General features: G+C 32.6%; 1 protein-coding gene across 1 annotated transcript in view; it reads left to right on the top strand.

Moving 5' to 3' along the window:
* Positions 1–6,855: 6,855 nt before the first annotated feature.
* Positions 6,856–21,386, top strand: part of 5-HT2B (5-hydroxytryptamine receptor 2B) — a 60,871-nt gene continuing 46,340 nt past the window's right edge. Inside the window, exon 1 of the mRNA XM_018537746.1 lies at positions 6,856–7,195. Within this exon, the coding sequence (XP_018393248.1) occupies positions 6,856–7,195 (340 nt within the window). The remainder of the gene's footprint in view (positions 7,196–21,386) is intronic.

The following is a 21,386-nucleotide window of genomic DNA, read 5'->3' as shown; positions in this document are numbered from 1 at the left end:
TAGAAAATATTAACGACAAATTGTAACATGTATCTACATAAAGAAGAAACAGCGTGAAGAAACAATTTTGTTGATAACTTCAGAATACATCGCAACAAATATTCTATAATCTCTCCTCTATTTCATAGCCGTTCCTCTTCTTTCCTCTATATATATTTTAGTTAAAATAATTTCAATATTATATATACAGTTTTTTAATACATTATTATTAATAAACAGAACTTTCGGACCTTTTTAAATAAAGCTCTGTACGAAGAAGATCAATTTAAACTTTCAATTTGATATTATCCGTTTAATAAAATTACCTCTTTACACCTTGTGGAATAAATATTAAATATTTAATATATTCTGATTAATATACATTATATGTATTTTAGTAAATATATAATTTCAGTGCATCTATAGTTTTAACATATTATAATGAACAAAGTTACACAATTCTCGTAATTCTCTGGATTATAGATTCGCGTGCAATTGTTAATATCGAATATAATGCGCAGCGAGGATTCATTTCCGCTCGAGCGGTTAATTGGACATAATACAAGCGCCAAGTTAAATTTGACAGGCGGACGCGCAAACACTTTTAACGGGGCTGGTCGTTCGCAATCAGCGCTTATTAAATTTAACCCAGTTCGAATATCGTGACGAAGGATAAATAGGATTTCTCCTTGCGCGCGCTTTATTGCGGCCCGGCCGCGGAAATGAAGTGCGCTGACGTGACTTGGCTCACTGATCGATCTTAACGTCGCGGTCGTCGCGCACGGTTCGGAAGCGTAATATTTATGGCTGTACGTGTGCGTGCACGCGTCTTTCCACGTGTACCTCCACCGACGCGTGTACACCCGCTTATACTGCACGACGACGTGCGGAAAGTCGCAGAAGATGCTGCAACGAATATTTATTCGCCGATTATTTACGACCCCCAAACATGTTATCCAGTAGAATCGTGTTACTCTGTTGTACAAACAAGTTTCAAAAATTCGAATATAACGAGGAAAAAAAATTCGATACCACGCAGTTTTTTTTCAATTTACGTCTGTATCCAAGTGCCATTTTAATTATACTATACGAAATTTTTATATAACACCTCGAATCTTATTATTATTAAACTTCCATCTTAATGGTCAAAAAACCAATCTGTTTTTATTTCCGATTTCACTTTTAATTAAATTTCTATTTTAATTTCCAATTTGGTTTTTTTCAATTAAATCTCTCTTTACATTTTCAACTTTATTTTTAATTAACATATTACGTTCTGTCATTTTCGACTTCCACGATCCTCGATTCTTACAATCAATCTTACAGTTATTAAATATTTCCGGGTTTTAAATTTGCACAATTCCAGAACGAATCCTGGAAGGGATGTATAAGAAATGAATAAAAAAAGGAGAAGAAATCCCGGTGACATAAATCTCCGCGCGTAATGGCGTTAATCCATCACTAGGGAATTCATTCGAGCGCGAAATGAAATTTTTGGCGCAAGAAGCGCCATGAACATTTAAGACCAATAAAAGACGGCAGCTGAAGGCGTGTGACCGTGTGCTGTATATCGACTTACTGTAGAATGTATAATAGCTTTTCTCAGAAAAATCAATAAAAGTGACATTCTGTAGCACGACAAAATGTAAAAAATGGAACAAATTGTTATTTAAAAAATATTAAATTTCGTCCTAATAAAAAAAAGTAAAAAAAAAACACAAGCGATGCGACAAAATTTATGTAACAACAAAATTTATTAATTATATCTTATTGAAAATTAGCAATCTGAAAAATCCGTTAAATCGAAACGGAATTCGATAACTGCGATTGTAAATTACTGTAATTAATTTGTACTTGTTAATAATTAAACATCTTTTACATATAATAGGTGTAATTAAATTATCTTTTCAGTTATCAGGCCAAAATTCTGCCCAAGTTAAACAAAATTTGGTAATCAGTTTGCGAAGTTAATTGAGCTTTACAAGATAGCGGATTCTGTTCGAAAATCCAGAATATTCCTAAGTGGATTAAGACGAGCTTAAGACTGGCTCAGGAAGTCGTCCAGCTAAAGTGATAGTACATTTAATAATCAAATTGTGGTTTGTTTTCTGCTTAATTGTTGCAGAATTTTGAGGATTTTAGATCAGAATGTATCGAAAAATCGCAAATAGTGCAAATAAGAAAAGAAAAAGCGTACCGTAACGTGATAAATCGTAATATAAGAACAAAATCGTTAAAAAAATATTAAATTTCATCTTAATAGGAAAAGAAAAAATTAATAAGCCGTGTGACAAAATTTGTGCAACTGAAATTTATTATACTTTTATTATGTTGAAAATTGATAATCTTTGAAAGTCTTTGATGTACAGTAAAGATACACTTTTATTACACTCTGAAATAATTTTTATAGAATAGTATTCTTATGGGAAAGGGAAAAGCCTTATAAGATTAATGAAATTAAAATTAAAATGTGTTTGACTGTAAAATAAATTTATTGAAATGAGTATAGATAGATATATAAAATTGGATCAAGTCAAATCGTTGAAGAGACGAGAGAATTGTGTATTCTGTCACATTTTCGATATTGCCGAGTCATAGGAAAAAAACACATCTCTATGGATTTATTTATCAAACGATGTTGTAACGGAAACATGATGCCAAACGAAATCTCGAGCAATATAATCTCCGGGAACGATATCGGAATAATCTCTGTATCTTCTGGATATTCTACGCGATATCTGCGAACATGGGTTTCGTTTCCTGGAAGTGTCCTTTCGCGAGTCTTCTAATCGCATGTGCGCACAAGCAAAAAATCGCCCCAGGGCGCAACAAATCGCTTCTTTATCGCAATTCTCAGAACTATATTGTGTTTTGTTAATGCTCGCAGAACTCTCGTTCCAGTCGCTCTTCACGGGAACATTTATTCATGTTCAATTTATCGTGACGAGCTTATCGCGATTAGTATTCTTCTTTCAAGACACTTTCGTGTACTATGCGTTACAAATCAATATTCAATTTAAAGAGAAATAAGATTCTCTTGCACGAATGTATAGTCTACCAATTTATTTATCTTATAGGTAAAATAGAAAATTTTAGGAAAACATAATATTGCAAAGAAAGTTCAATTCAGTGTTAATTTAATTTTAGAAAACGTTTTAATTTTAAAACACAAATGATATACAGATTTGTTTATTTATCCTGACAATAATAAGCGAAAATGCAGCAAGATTAAACCGACAGAATTTATGAGTTAAAAATCGGAGAGCATAAATATCACAAAAATATATAGTGCTGAAGTAAATTCGATACTTGGACAAAGCCGTATTAACTTCAGGAACATGGATATCAGTATGTAAAATGCATCGCCCGAGATATGAGGGTGCGAAAGAGATTTTTTTACAAACCCATTTTAATATTCAACTCCTTTTGCATCTTTAAATTCCACGTATGTGATTAAAATGAGTTAATAGGATTAGCTTTCACTGGAAAATATATGAGAAATGTACGCAAAATTGTTACAATTAACTGTAATTTGATACATTTGACAAACGCATACTTTAATAAACACTATTTAATTCTAACAATTAAACGACATTTATTGTAATTAAATTCAATTTTATATGTAAAGCAAAATGTGTACAAAAAATGAAATTTGATTTTCTTTAAATGCAATTTAATTTTTAATTAATCAGAATTCTTTCAACTACTAAATTCACTTTCAAATGTTTAATAACATAACTTTCAATAGATAAAATCTTCTTTAAACAAATTTGTTTCAACTAAATCTGAAAATTGTCAATTATCTTACTTCATAAATCATAGGTTCTAATTAGTTTGATTGTTAATTTTAATTAGTAATTTCTGTAAAATTATCGCGACAATTATATTATGGAATAAATTTGAAATATTTCTCAAATCTCGGAATAAAATCAAATTATTTTAGTTAATTAATAAAGCAAAATTAAAAATATTAAGAAATATTCACTCTATTATAACCTGCAATTAGTAATTTATAACTTAATGTTTGTAGTAAAAATGGCGATAAATATATATCATATGTTATTTTTATGAAATTATTTTTTACTCTCTTTTTTCTCTCTTTTCAATTATATCAATTTTCAAAAAACATACATTGATTTGCACAATTAAGTATTTCTACAACATTTTTTGTCTAGTTGACTTGTATACAACCCTCTAACAATATTTAGAACAAGTGTCACGCAATTCCAATAAATTTCTTTTCTATGATAACAATATCTTGAGATGACACTAGTCTCAATGTTTGTGTCACTAGAATTTACAGTTCCTTGATTTCACGAAAAAATGTCCACATAAAACTCCAGGAAATATTGTTTTAATAACATATCACATAAAATGAGAACAATTTAATATTTCAGCATCTTCGTCATTTTCTAAAATTTAGTTTCAGAGAAAAACTAATGAAACGATTCGAAAGAGTTCACATAAAAATACGCCAACATCGTCAATTTTCATTGAAGGGCAGAAAGGGTCATTGATTATATTTATTGATAAGACATTGCATCTTGCGTGCATCTGATATAAGGGGCAACGACGAAGAACGAACAGGTGTCTCGATGTGGGCAGGCCGTGCGGTAACGCTTGCGCGTCGCAAAATCCTCGCCGGGGGTTGAGAAGCACCGGCGAGAGAATCGGTGGGGGCGGCGGTGGCGAAATGAAAGCCAGTGGGCTAGTAGTCCACGGCGAAGCAACCCCCGTGGATCGCGTTGTTCGCCCTTCGCGCTCGGTTCCGAGGTCGACCCGCGAATCACTCGCCCGTCGCCACCCCCGACCCGCTATCAGAGATAACGCGCGTTTAAAACCACCGTGGAAAGCCTTTTGGGAACTCTAGAGTGTCCGTTCGCCATGAAGGAAAGTTCACCGAACAATGTGCGTCCCGATTCTGCGGTTTTCTGAAATATCCGGCAAATTTTCACACACACACACACACACACACACACACACACACACACACACACACACACACACACACACACACACATACACACATTCCTCGAGTTTCCGTTAATTCTACTTACTCAATTGAAATTCCTGAAACTGCAAAAATTCTAGAACCTTTGTTTCCTAATATACTTTAATTCTATATTAAAACTATTTTTTTTATTTATTGTAATTTAATCTAATAATAAATTTATTTTATTAAATTTTTGTGTTTTTGGATGAACTCTGTAACATATTTTAATGCTTTCATTAAATTCATGTTTTTGGCTGAAAAAGTTATTTCTAAAAATTTCAAGATTTTAGAAATATAAATTTTTTTACTTTCTTGATACATATATCTTTTTAATTAAACATCTTTTGAAAATTGCTTTTTTAATTTTTAATTTTTAACTAATTTTTATTATGTAAATTTCTAGAAATTTTCCAAATCCTCGAAATCCTGATTAAATTCTTTTAATTTACCTTTGGCTAGTTTAATTTATTTTATTAATAGTTTAATTCATTTTCTTAAATTTTTGAAATTATAAAAATTGCAAGCTACATGATCTTAAAGCCATAATAAACTTTTTAGAACTCATCTTATCAATTTGCTTTAATTTTTAAATTTTAGAACAAATTCTTTAAATTTTTTGTTTTAAGTGTTTATAGCTGTATTAAGACACCGATTTTCTTATTTTGAATTCCCTAAAAAGCCTCATATTAAAACTCTAATATTTCCAATTCCCGAAATTTTGCGATTTATCGCAAATTTTAGAATTTTACTACCATCGATTTATCTTCTTCCAACGTTTTGATTTAACATTCTATATTCACATAAATCATAAATAAACTAAAGGCACATAAAAGACGTTTTTCGCTCTAAGATTTTCCGAGATTATCCACTCAATTGAAACGACGATAGATAAATTATAGAAAAATTTTGAAGTGTGCTCGTGTATATTAATGGCAATAATATTCGCGACTGCTCGCTTAAGCGATCTGATCATCGATGTAAAACCTGTTGAACACATAATCCTCGCTTTCCATCGATATATTACTCTCAGTATATCGGATCAGTTGCATCGATGGAATTGAATTGCTATCGATACTCGTAATTTGTGGAAGGCGCAATCAGAATGGCCTCTTCCGTCGTCAGGAAAAAGATCTTCCAGAAAACATTTTACGACTTTACAATCCTGCATCAAGGAAAAATAATTGATTCGAATTGTTTAAGAAAAGTCTTTCAAGATCGAAACGTATAGTGTTGTGATATAAGAGTTCTATAAGATTTGTAAATCATATCGAAGTACCTTGAAAATTAAATTTCTGGATTTCTAAGTTTCACGTATGTTTAAGTATAGGTATTCTTGAATTTCTATATTTACAATTTTATTGTAAAATTTCGAATCTTTTGAATACTTGTAGTTTATCTACGGATTTTTAAATACCACCAATTTTTAATTTGTTACATTCTCGACTCAGCAATCTTCAACGTAAATTCTTGTTTCGTTCAAATTTTTATTTCGTAAATTCCTAGCATTCTGAATTTTTCGTCTTTAATATCTTGTCTTCCTGAGCTTTCGTTCCTCGAATTTTTGCCTCTTAAAATATTTCATTTTGTTTTATCATTCTGGTCAATTTCAATCCTATTTCAAGTCTCACAGTGCCGTAACATTTTTCAATTAGGTTATTTAATTAAATCATACGTATATCTCTTGTAAATCTTCAATTCCTTTAAATTTCACAAATCCTTAAATTCTCCAAAATATTTTCGGTTATTAATTTTAAAATTCCAATAATTTTCAACTTCTAAAAAATCTTTGTATCCCAACAATTTTGAATAGTGCGCTTTTAAATGCAGAGTCCTCGCGTCCCGTGAAAGTGTCTATTTTGGTAGGTGAAAGTTTCGACTGAGCGATGACGAGATCGACGACTGTGCGAGTTGTCTTGACGGATTCTTATGATTATTCGTTGTGGGATGCCGTTTTCTCGAATGGCAGCGAAATCGACTTGGAGACGACGAGCACTAGTCCCGCCGAAAGCCAGAGCGATACGGAAGAGCTCAACAATTGGTGGGCAATGCTGGCGCTCGTCTTGGTTTTGGGAACAGCCGCAGGAAATATCCTGGTATGCCTGGCGATCGCTTGGGAACGACGGCTGCAAAATGTTACTAATTATTTCTTGATGAGCCTGGCTATCACGGATCTTATGGTCGCTATCCTGGTGATGCCACTGGGGATCCTTACACTCGTTCGAGGTGAGTTTACTAGGATATAGTTTATATAAAGTATAGGAGAACATGAGTCCCCGGGAGTTAGTAAAGCGACAGCTTGAAACGAAGGCTGTACATTCGCGGCTCGCAACGGAGACGTAAAATTTGAAGTAACATTTCAAGTATAACATTTATAATGTTTATAATATTTAGTGTAATTTATAATATTTAATAAACAATATTAAGTAAAAATCGACCGATGAGATTAAACACATATGAAAATTCGACTCTAATATGGCGGTTCTTCACGGCTAATAATAATTCTTATGAATTTATACAAAATTTTCAGTTCAAGCAAACTATACGCTATTTATTTGTCAATTTTAAAATATAGTCTTAAACCAAAGCTAGCGTAATATCATAAATTAATTGACAAGCAATTTAATATTGTTAATACAAATAAACATCTTAAAAACTGTAAATAATTTCAACAAGAAATTATTAGAGAATTCTCTCTCTCTCTCTCTCTCTCACCCGGGATTCGAATTCGGATCTTCAATATCCTGTTCGAGCGTCCTCCCAATTCGACTATCGAGGCATGTGATAATATTAATCGCAATAATCAATATACATAAAATACGTAGTAATATTTAAATTTATAGTAGAATATGTAGTCATATTTAAATTTTGCATTTAATAATTATTGTCATATTTTATGCTTAACGTTGTTAATAATTTATATAAGATATTAAAAATAAATTTCACACATAATATTTGACTATCACGTATCTTGATATTTGCTAATATTATAATTTATAAAATGTTAAGAATATTGATAAACGCTACAATTTCTTAGTGTCCTGAACAAAATGTGTGCTTATTTCGTAATTTAAGGGAGACGAGGGGATGAGTCGTACAAGGATGCGTGTAAAGATACACATTTATCAGTATTATCGTAGATATCTATATTTGACGAATTTGAAATAAAAGGACGAGAAATTTTCCAGCATCCTGAATAAAATGCTAACTGTTCAAAACAATAATGATCAACGGTAATAAAAATTCAAAGAGTAAAAGAGCTTTATTTTCAGACTATTTCGAATAATTCGAGGCGAGAGAGATATGGAATTCAAGTAAGGATGCTATTTTACTGTCGACATTTCGGACCACATCTAGAGAAGTCGGAATGGAAGAATTAAATTTTCTTACATTCCAAATAAAAAATGCTGCACGCCTATTCTAAGTGATTTGCAGAGAAAGGTGAAATTCGCGTAAGAACGCGTGAGTCCGTTTATCTCATCGATATTTCTATATTTGTACAACCTTGAGAGAGAGAGAGAAACAAAGATTAAATTCCATAACTTTCCGAACAAAATATTACTTGTCTATAAAAGTAATAATGATCTAGAGAACGGCGCTATTCATAGATCAATAGCTATTTCGGGTATTTTGGAGCAAGGGTGGATAAATTCTCATAAACTCATATAAGGGCGCTATTTATTGCCGATAATGCTGTGCCCATATTTACACGGGAATTCAAATAAAAAGGTTAAAACATTTCCCTACACGAAATTCTGAATAAAATGCCACCCACCTCTTTTGAATGGTTTTTGGGTGGAGGCGGAAAACGGGCGGCATGAAAACGTCATAAGCGCGCGTAAACCAGCTAAACCATGTTATTTTATCGCCAATGTCATTACGTTCATATCAGGAAAATCTATAACAAAAGGGTTAAAAATTTTCCAACTCTGAATGAAATAGTGCCCGTCTGACGAAAGAATCTGTAGATCCCCCCCCCCCCCCCCCCGAGGAAAATTTGTTCATATAGGTAGGGCGACTTTTTAATTAATCGATTGATTAATCGATGAATTAAAAAACTCGCCCGTAGCTTTCACTCCACTTAATTCGAAAGAGGGCGAAATTCGGATAAAAGGTCTGTTATCAGTTATCGCCGACGTATCCGAAACAAAGAGGTTAAAAATTTACAAACGCCAAGTGAATTGTCAGCTGTTGAGAAGAAAGACTCGAGCCGGAAAGGAGAATTTATGTGAGCGATGATATTCATAGAACAACATTTGCTATTTCGAGCGATTTGTGGAGGCGGATGCGGGCGGAATTGGCGTAAGGGCGCATAAACCGCGCTATTTATCGCCGACATTACTGCAGGCTCACATCGGTCTTCTTGCGTGATAGGTGGCTCGCTTTTACAAGTCGCTCCCGAGAAGCTCAAGGCTGTTTGTTGGCCGAAACGAGCGCGCTTATGCATAATGGATCACCCTAACGACTAATAATGCTTACTTGATACTTGCATCACAGAACGAGTGCAGCTAACAATGATAACTTTCGTGTCTCGACATCAAAAGAAATTTGTTGTATGAAAATGTTAAACAACAAAACAAGAAAGATGATTAAGGATGCATTACACGTATTCTTTAACTCTTCCTGAGAGCATCATTTTTGTAACACTTTTGTTTCTTTCGAACGTTTTGTACGTGTAACATTAAATTGTTTCAAACTTTGATAAATATAATTGTTAATATCGTTTTCCACTATTGAGATTTCTATTTTATTTCAAAATTTGTCTGAAAAATAATACGGATCTCTGAGATTCGAACAGCACGACGTACTTATGCTTTCTGTTTGGTTAATGATTAACAAAATAAAAAAATTATGAAAATATTATATTTAAAAGTATTATTATACTATATATTAAAAATAAACAAAAAATTTGGCGACAATTCAAAACCTGATTCAAAAATTGTTTCAATAAGTAAACATGTTTTTAAAAAATAATTGACATAAAATTTTCATTTAAACTATAAAATCAAATAAACTATAAAATATGTTAAATATAAATATTAACCTAATTGAATTGTATTTCATGTATATAACATTTATTTTTATGCGAAAAGTATAAATTTCTAATTCCAGTCACATTTTGCGGATAATACACTTCATACAGCTTTAAAGTTGAAAGAAACTACAAGAAATTAATAAAAATTGAAAATACGAGAATTATTTCCATTGTCTGGTTGTCAATAAATTTCTATCAATTTTCATTAATTTACTTTTGTTGTATGTCACTGCGATATCGAATATCCGAATAAAAGCATACTAATTTAATATAAATCTCTTGAAAATTTTGAATTTGATTTATGGAACAAATATTGACATATTTTGAAAACCAAATAATAACTTCTCTTATAATTAATAATAGTATATCATAAATCTGCGATTGATAAATGTGTAAATAATAATTATTATTTCTATTACATTCGTTATCTCTGTTTATTTGCCAATAGAAAAGTGCTATTTATTTATTTGACATTGTGTCGTTGACAATATAGTAAAATATTAAATATTATAGATAATAAACAATAAAGTTTAATAAAAAATTAAGTAATAAGTTCATAAATGTACATAAAAATTTTACAAAAGTTTTATTGAACAGTACTGTACTGAGTTAAAGTATTTTTAATCGCAGATCGTAATTTCTCGACACGACTTGCAGCTGCGTTAAACAACAATTTAATTTAGCCAAAGTGGGGTCAAATATAGACTAGCGTAGCGATTCACAAAGGAAAGACGGCATGCGTGCACAGGAGAAATCAACGGGGAAACAGAGGATCGATGCGCTCCAGGAAGAAACGAATTCGTGTCTTGTATCGGTCAATCACGACCACTGTTTCTACTATTGCTACTTCAAGGATGCTTGCAATCTCTGCTAAGCTGTATTGGTTACATTAGAAATATCGATCTTCTATTTTCAGATTGTTCCTGAAGAAACAAACTATACATAACTATCAAGATATATTTTACATACATTCTTTACACTGAGAAAAAAATATCTTAAATTTAAACAAATATTTATTTGAAAAGTGCCGACTAACTACTTGTAATAAATAAACATTTACTTAATTAAAAGAAGTAATTGTTAAATCAAATAAATATTTTTTGTATAAAATAAATATATTTTTATATTTGTGTTAAATTTTATAATTATTATTTAGTTGGCACTATTCAAATAAATAATTGATTAAAGTTTAGTTTATTTTTATAGTGTATAAGAAAAAATATAAGAGAACAAAAAATTCGTAGAATGTAAACTCAAGGCAATCAATTAGAGGAACAAAATATTCTATAATTACATTCTCCAAATTGCGATGAGGTAACTTTTAGAGATTATGAAAATTTGAAGAGTGAAAAATTTGCAAAACCAAGAATTTATTAGTAAGGAAATAGATTTCAGGATGACGCTTCTTAATGAGCAGAGGGAAGAACGAAGGACGAAGACGGATCAAATGGAATATTCATCAGGTATAATTATTCGCTCGCCGAGAAACTTTAGGATGGATCGACTGATTAAGTGTGGATAGTGCATCAACTTCAAGGTGTATCATTCGTCCCCGAGAAACACAAATGGAGAGGAAAAAGATTTTGAAATTTTCACGTCACAAAAGTTAATTATTCTAAGATTTATGGATTCAATATTTTAAGATTTAAATTCTACAGAGATGATTGAAATTCATATTATTGTGAATTATTATAATAATACACAATTAAATGTTACGTTATACATAAATATAATTAAATAAAATTTACATAAATACAAATAAAACACTATATATGCGTTATATAAATAAAATAGATAATTAAAATTTTTATTATTTTAAAACACCAAGATTTTCTAAAATAACATAATCATTCAGCATAAATATATTGTAAATTTAATAAATTCTTTCTCATTTTCATTCTTTAACAAATATATGATAAATCGAACCTAATGATCAAAGATTGACGAATGAAGCGGGTTAATGGATTTCATTATGTCAACAAGAAGAGGAATTTAAAGGGACAAGAGACGAGAATTGATTTCCGGTGATAGGATTTGATCCTAGCGAATGTATCTCTGGCTGAACTGTTCCTAGTCTGTAGAACACGCATGGAAATACGATTAATTGTAAGTGTCCTGCCGACAGGACACGTTTGCGTGCCTCGTCAAGGTTCAGTCGCTTGAACTAACGAACAGAATGGAACCGGAACCTTAACTTTATTATGCATGAAGAGAAGCTTTAATATAGTTATGCGAGACACATCGGTGCATCATTACACGATTGATAATATACTGCTAATATACTAATACAGCGAATATCAGCAATAGACTAAAAGACCACTTTCCTGCTCGGAAAGAAAAAGAAAAGAGAGAACATATGCTTCAATTAACTAGTCATATTTAAGCTAATCGACAAAAATAGATTATCAATTATATTGAAATTCTTAACTTTTTCCAGTAAACTAAAAATTGATATTAATCGATAATTCGCGTGTACTTATTAGGTATAGTTAACTTAGTTTCCGCGGTTTTTTTTGTTTAAACAAACTCGTTTATCTCGATATCAAAAGCAAAAAATACGTAAATTAAAGTATTTGCCCTCGCTAGCTATACATTTTTCCCATCTTTCGGGCAATAAGTGGATTCCGCGACGATAGAACGATTGGAAGCAATCCATTCATCGATCCATTTTCGCACATCCTCGTAATTTCTGAAGTGTGTATCCACCAAGCCGTACTGCATCGATCGGAACAAGTAATAGTCTGAAGGAGCTAAGTCTGGTGAACACACTGGATGCGGGAGAACTTCCCACTCGAGCTACATCAGTGTTTAATTCCTTGACGGCTTTTGCAACGTGTGATCGAGCGTTGTCGTGCTAAAGCATAACTTTGTGTCAATTGCTGGCTACAGCTGGTCTTTTTTCCAACAATGATTCATTCAAACGGTTCAATTGTAATTGATATCGATCTTCCGTGATACTTTGGTTCGGTTTGAGTAGCTCGTAGTAAACGACGCCTTGCATATCCCATTAAAGATTGCAGAGCATTGCTTTGTATAGCCATGGATATTTCGCTTTGGTGTAGATGTTGATGGTTGGCCGGGGTCCACCCATGATCTTTTGCGTTTGGGATTGTCAAAATATATCTACTTTTCGCCAGTCACAATGCGCCATAAAAAAACCCTTTTTTTTCTGTCTCATGGCAAACAGAGAAATAGAGATGTTTAAGTGGCGATTCGCAGTGGCATTTTCGGTTAAGTCGTGTGGTACCCGTTTTTCTTCCTTTTGAATCTTTTTTCTTTCCCATTGCATATAGACATTTGGAAACAGCCATCGAAGCAACGTTTAATGCTACAGACAATTGTTGGAGCGTTTGAGCTGAGTTTTCGTATTTATCCAATAATGTTTGCAATTCGGCGTCTTCAAACTTTTCCGGTTGATCTAAGCGTTGTTCATCATTCACATTATAATCACCACTTTTAAATCGCCGAAACCATTCTTGATATGTTCTTTCCGATGGAGCATTAATAATTGCCATAACAAGCAATTTATAAGCTGCAGCTGCAGTTTTTTTTTCAAATCAAAGTACAAGGGCAAGTCAATAAGTTCTTAGTATCTGTCAGAGAGGGCACTCGCAGTGTCATGTCACATTATACTTTTTGACAAGTAGCATCTTTCAGCTGATTACTGTCAAATTTTGAGCGGAATTCATCGAAAGGTTTCATTTCTGTAGACGATTAAAGCGAAAAAAAGAGCTCCTCTGCATCCACCGCCGCCCGCCGCAGCATGTTCCTCCCCGCGCATGGCCGGCGCGGCGGTCGGGCTCTCTTGCCCCAACACCGCGCCGCCGCGGCGCCGGCCGCGGTGAGGCTCGTGAGGCCCTTCCACAGGCCGTGCACTAACTCTCCCTTTATATTTTTAGAGCGCTCGACCCCCTTTGTATTTTTTGCAAAATGGAAAGAAACGAGTTTCGTGCAGTGATCAAACATCCACATAAGGTGAATGTCCCGATTTATAATATAAATAATTTAAAATTACCTTCCTGCAATTTATTCTATCAATAGAATATTTACATTAATAAGACGTGTTCATAGTGAGTAGAAATAGGAACTTGAGTAGAAATCGGGACATTCACTTTATGAATTTAACGCCGAAAGAAATCAAAGCCGAGTTGAATAATGTTCATAGCACATCTGCACCAGCAGCGTTTGCGACTGTATACAATTGGGTGAATGAATTTAAATGTGGTCGTACATCCACATGTGATGCACCTCGTTCGGGACGTCCAATTGAGGCTCATGCTATCATCGATATCAGAAATCATCGATAAAGTCTACGATATTGTTTTTGATATTGTATCGACGAGTGAAAGTGCGCGAGTTTGTTGAGGCCACATGCATATCACATGGCACAGTGATTTCAATTTTGCACAAACAATTGGATATGAAAAAGCTATCGGCAAGATGGGTGCCGTGTTTGCTCATTGTGGGCTATAAGTGCGACCGTGTGACGATTTCAAAACAATGTTTGAAGATGTTTCAACGTAATCCAAATGAATTTCTGCGTCGATTTATTATTGTGGACGAAATATGGATCCATTACTTCATACCCGAGACAAAGGAACAGTCAAAACAATGGACTTCACCGGCTGAACCAGCCCCGACGAAGGCGAAGACCGTGAAGTCGGTTGGAAAGGTGATGGCCGCAGTTTTTTGGGATGCACGCGATACAATTCATATCGATTATCTTCCGTTGAAGCAAACGATCAATGACGATTACTACGCAGCCTTATTGGACCGTTTCAACAACATTTAGGCGTTGTCCTCATTTGGCGAGGAAGAAGGTGCTCTTCCATTAAGACAATGCACGGGTTCACAAGTGCCCGGCACCGATGGCCAAATTCAACGAATTCCGCTACGAATTGCTTCCCCATATTCGTCAAATTTAGTCCCCTGCGACTATTTCCTGTTTCCAAACCTGAAGAAAAGATTCGGAGAAAAGAAATTCACCACCAGAGAGCAGCTCGTCGCCGAAACAGAGGCTTATTTTGAAGGGTTGGACAAATCATATTATTCGGACGGCTTAAAAAAGTTGGAAAATCGTCGGATGAAGTATATTGAGCTGAAAGGAGAAACTATGTTGAGAAATAAAAATGAATCGATCAAAAAAAATAAAAAAAGTTTCACTATGTTTTTCTAAAAATTAATTGACTTACCCTCGTAATGAAGCAACACATGTCGAAAAAACAACTTATCACGTTCTATGTTTAATAAAAAAAAAAAAAAAAAAAAAAAAATAGCATTGTTCGCTTAAATGAATCTTTTCGCACTGAATTTTGTTAACAAATCTCTAAAATACAGCCAGTTGTCAAAGTAAATTACATCTACAACTAGCGCCATCTAAATGTAAACCGCGGAAATTAAGTTTAGCATCTAATAATTACACGGAATGTTTATTAATAATATCCATTTAATGTAATTATGTATCAATTATTCGCAATTATAATAACTAAAAGCTCTTCATTGAAACTGTATTTACTTTCTTTTAGCAAAATCGTGAATACGTAATATCATATCTGAAATACACATAAATTAACATAATGCACATCTATTGTAACATTTTCGTTTATTATTCTGACTAGTTATATAGTATTAATTATTCTTAATTATTATCTTACGAAAACTTAAATAATTTATAGGTGCATATTAAGTATTACATACATTTTTATAATACATATTTGTTTCTTACTAGGTGTTATATTAAAAAAATAATAACTCAAAGAAAAAACAATATCTAGGAATCTCACTCGCGGTCTTTAATTACTTCGAAGAAGACGTGTCTGATTATGTTAAGTCTTTACTACTTAAAAATCTACAATTTCTGACTACGACGAATCTCAACTACTCGAGGATTGTCCTAATAAATAAATTGTTCCACAGAAAACGATGTTATTGCAATACATGAATTTGGTATATTTGCTATAATATTATGCGTGAAAATTCATAAATGCGCCGCGTCGGTGGGATCTCGATTGATCAATAATAGACCGTTTAATTAGAAAGCGGTTCTTGTGGACAGTCCATGGTGACAATTCTGAATTCCAACGTGTCGGAACATGATTATCATGACACGAAGATTACCTATTGATTATTCATAAACAGTGAATTAAGAAAATTAATTAATTCATTTTCCTATTATCAATTTTTAATATTTATATTTATAAATAATGCATATAAAGTGCCAATTGTATTCCTTGCCAAATTAATATAAATATCCTGATGTTATCGTTTTGTATTCTTTTATAAACATTTAAAAAAAATTAAAAGCAAAAATTCAGAATAAAATAAATTTATTTGAAAAATATTTAAAAGATTTAAAAAGATTGTAAATCCCAATCTTTCCTAAATAAAATCCAAAATGTAATACAGCTTTTATTTCGTTTATATAAAGGTCATGCGTCTTTTTCAAACATTTATACGGATTAAAGAAATGATTAAAGTCTCTCCATATATTAAATACTAAACGAAAATGACCTTTTAAAAAATAAAAGTCAGCGCAAAACAAGTGCAAGCTTTCTCTATTCTAAAAACATGTCAAAACGAAAGGTCCTATAAAAAAGGATTATGTTCGCAATAGCAAGCAGATAAAATCTTTTTAATAAACTTCCACGTGGAGGATATCACATCGAAAAATCTCTCTGACTGTAAAATCCAGTATGTAAAAAATTTGATCACACTAAAAATCATAACTTGAAATACGTTGCATATCAAATTCACAAATATGGAGCAATAAAATATGTAAAACTCATGATAAGCCCGGATAAGTTTCTTATATGCTTTTGGAATTAAATAATTTAAAAATTTCCAAAATTAAAACTACAAATCTAATATAATAATTAATAATTGAAGTTCTTCAATTGTCTTATTATTAACATTTTCTTTCAAATTGTGAACATTTAATTTAAAGATACATTTTTGCAATTTTTGAAATTTTTTAAATTTGAATTTGATGCATTTAATAAATTTTTAGAAAATAAAGTGAAAAATGTTACATTAGAAACGATACAATGCACGATCCATCTCGTGCAAATAAATATGGAGCAAAATGTTTACGCAAACTTTTGAGAAAGATCTCTAAAGAGAAAAATGGGGGGGGGGGGGGGGGGAGGAGGAGGGGCAGGGAAACTGAGAGAATTTGAAACGCAGGACCTATCGATTCGCATTTTGTCGCGACAGCTTTTGTCGACGCGAGGCGTGAACGTGATAGGTTGGATCATTGCGAACTCGGTGTGTGTGTACATACAAGCTGCCACTCGAGATATCTTGGTTTATCCACTTGTACTTCGCGCTACGGCAGATCGATAGTGCCAATTCACTATCCCCGGGTCCCTCTCGCTCTATTTTGCATATCCGGTGCGAATTTTTATTCCGGATTTAACTCTTTGAGGCACGATAGTACGATAAACTAGAGTAGTTTCGATTTTAATAGTGTACTCGAATTTCCGAGTATTCCTATATTTCCGAATGGATTTCAATTTCGTGGTTTCTCTTCATGGTTATTGTAGATTGCATCTATTTTATTTGTTACGTGTGTATGTATAAATGCGATTTTTATAACAACTGTTGAAAGAAACATGTAATTAAAAAAAAAATTCTATACATAAAACGGAATAATTACTGAGATATATTTCTATTTTCCTTTACAAAATGTACCGTATGTAATCTTGCAATTATCAATGGTTTTTCGTAAAAGTGAAGAATCTGTTCTTATATACAATAAATCATGCTCAAACAATAATAAGGAAAAAGTTTTAGTAAAATAATGAGGAAAAAGTTTAAGCGACGTAAATAGGCAATTAAGAGTTTAATTTTGCGAATTTTTAATGCGAAAACTTTTTCGCAAGACAAATGCAAGAATCACGAGAGCGAAAAGAACATTACGAGAATGCTGATTACGATAATTATTTACAATATAATTGTTTATCTCGCCACGCGCGTGAACGCCTGTAATTGCCACTCCCACGAATTCTGACGTGTAAGCACCGTGGATTAATTAACTGTTTTAGATTCACGAACGCGCTGGCAAACTTTAACTTTCGACATTCCGGTAAATAGAAAAAAAAGGGAGAGGATTCAAGGATGCTGCAAACACATAGTTTGGTGGAGTAGTTTATCGCCTCGGATACTGAACACCTACAATCTCCTTCTTGAGTCCCGGATTCCGTAGCCGATAACGGAAACTTGCTTCTCTACAAATCCTCGCTAACCGAACTTATCGAAAGAGAACGAGTGGGGGGGGGGGGGGGGGGGGGGGAGAGAGAGAGAGAGAGCATTATCCCACCTACTAAACGTCTTTTCAAAGATTCTCGCATTCCAATTCACGAAAACGATCGATTCATAATCAACCCAATATAACACTTTGTATCACGTTACCTTGATATTTGACATTAATTCAACGTGTTTTTGACAGATTCGCCATTATAAAATCGCGAATTCAATTACTAATTATGTAAATATGGGGAAATACAAATAGTTACACCGATAGCCATAAATAATTCCAAGCAATAAATTTAAACAAATTCTTATTTGGACCATGAAATTTCAAATACCGATGAGAATAAGCCATTTACGGTCAAGCTGGATATTGAATATTTCTATTATAATTAATTCTTCGTGTAAATTTATATACTACGTATGTAGATCCCTAAATGCTCAATAAATTTAAGATCTTTTACTCGTTTCCTGAATTAAGTTCGACGATTTCAAATAATGCCAGCAAGCAAGATGGAAATTTATAAAACAAGATATATTATATGCCGCATTATCAAATTCTAATTCCCTGAGAGAACAAAAATTTTTTATGAATATATTTGTAAAATATAATTATTTTTAATTTTTAAACATTCGAATTGAATATTTTATAAATATACATATAGAATATTCTATTTGGATATTCATATTCATATAACAAAAAAAAAAACATTTAAAAGTGGTGCTATTCAAATTGTATACTATAAACATATCATGAATATATGACAGTATTTTATACATTGATAGAACATTTTTAATGAATGTTTATAAAATATTTACAGAATGTTCGTGTGCTATCTGGTTTCAATAGATATTCAATATTTTCGTAAAAATTGTACAGTTTGTACATGCACATCGATTTTCAAATAAATAACTTTAAAATATCTTTCGTATATTTTCTGTCCGTCGATATTCAACAAAAGCAGTCTTCTGACGAGACTCTTTTTCCGCAATGAAAAAAAATGACTAAACGGTAAAACCATTTGTGACCGTCGCTCTTAGATTGTACTGACGGAAGTTCACACGACAATCTGAGAAATGAAATTTTTACATATTGCACTTTGTACGCGAAAGCATCGCAATTCCACGCGCATAGTAGTGACAATTTCTTCATAGTCCTCAAAAATCCGAAAAATTCGGGGATATATCCGTGTAACAATACGTTAAAATCACGTTCACGTCAAGAGGGCAAATAGCACAGCATAATCACAAGACTCGATTCCATGTTGATAGCGTCGAAACCGAGATTATATATCTACGCTCACTTCAACCGGAATTTATCGAAGAGAGAAAGAGAGAGAGAGAGAGAGAGAGAGAGAGAGAAAGAGAGATTCGCGTGAATAATACCGCGGCGGCGTACCACCCCCATCGACAAATGGCATGCAACCCCCATTTACTACTCCGCTACTTCTGGCCGACTTACAGCTCGCACTGCCGATGCGAGCTATATGTCATCCTAGTTCACAACACAAGTATGTGTGTGTGTGTGTATGTGTGTGTGTGTGTGTGTGTGTGTGTGTGTGTGTGTGCAACCGATCGTTAATCCCTGCTAGCTCGTTTCTCCGTTTACTGTCGCAATAATGCACCACCGTACGCGTTTCCGCGTACGCGGGATTACGTCGCATTACACCGTGTTTGTTCGCGGTTGCAGCGTCACTACCGGGACGAGAATCAACAGTCTGTGCACGATAAACGTGACCAGTTTCCATGACAATTGCCATTTTAATGTTCTTAAAGAGAGTACCGGGGTGGTAATTAAGTTTCTCTTCAGATCGGTTACATAAGGTACCTATTCAAAAAATTTTAGTCTTAAGGCATTACACAATCAATATTCTGATAATTAAATACACACTGAGAAAAATGTATTAAATTTTAATAAATATTTGTGTTTAAATAGTATTAACTTAACATTTATTTATGGCAAATGAATGAAATTTAAATTGCTGAAAAAAATTATCAAATTAATGGCTGTTGTATCAAATAAATACATTTTATAAATATTAGTTTACATTTAATAAATATTCGGCTAGTATTATTCAAACAGATATTCATTAAAATTTTATATATTTTTCTCAGTATAATGATTATAAAAAAAGATTATAATGATAAGAAAATGTGATGGTAAATTAAAATTTTGTTACACTACTCAACAAAAAATAATTAAATTTTCTTTCTTTAAAATATATTTCTTACAGTAAAGTTTATTATAATAAATTATGTATAAATGTATACAATTTATTGGAAGTGAATTAAAAATAAAAACTCTTCTAGATTCTGCACGTAAACTATTCTCGGAATCAAGAAGTTACAAATTACGTACGTGATAAAAATCTTGAAACGTGAATTACGATTATTAAATCGGTTTTACACGAAAGAAAATAAATTAAATTAGATTGAGATCAATTTCCTGGAAAGATCTATGTGTAAATAGAAAGTCGGAGGATCCAATTTTGCCGCAAGTTGTGTGAAATCGAGGAAGTAAAATCTATACATTATGTTGCGTCGTAAAAACAATTCATTATGGGTCAGACTTGTTTTTTTGTACAAGAAAGATTGCCGAAGAATGCCATTAAAAAAAAGGGATTATTAACGATTCAATATCGACGTCGTCGTCGTGTTACTGACCGACGCGATTGTCGCTTTTCTTCGTGTCAGTGATTAATCTGACTGATTAACTTAAGGATTTCGAAAATAATACTTTGAAAAAGTATTATCCTTTTAGTGTTGATATGACATGTCTTTTAACAAGCCAGAAGCAATTTTTCTTTCATTTTTAATTTATAACATTGAACACAATTTTCAATATATTAAAATATATTACTTCCGTATTTAAAAAATAAATTAACTAATTAAGTTTCTTTAAAAAAAAAAGAAATCAATAACAAAATTAGGCAATATCTATAAGAGTCGAACACTGTATAATCGTGAGTAATGCTTTTATTAAAATTTATAAATAAACTTTTGGCTCACCCCACTATCACCAATAGCAGTTGACATAATAATAATTGACTTAGAAATATGTTCACTTAAAAAGATATCTATGACTTTATCTCTTTACTTTAGATATGTAGGCGACATAGCACTCGCGATTAACAA

This window comes from Cyphomyrmex costatus, unplaced genomic scaffold, assembly GCF_001594065.2.
Source record: "Cyphomyrmex costatus isolate MS0001 unplaced genomic scaffold, Ccosl1.0 scaffold182, whole genome shotgun sequence".
NCBI classification, from domain to species: Eukaryota; Metazoa; Arthropoda; class Insecta; order Hymenoptera; family Formicidae; genus Cyphomyrmex; species Cyphomyrmex costatus.
Note: the sequence above shows the minus strand (reverse complement) of the source record. Positions and strands in the feature narration are given on the sequence as shown.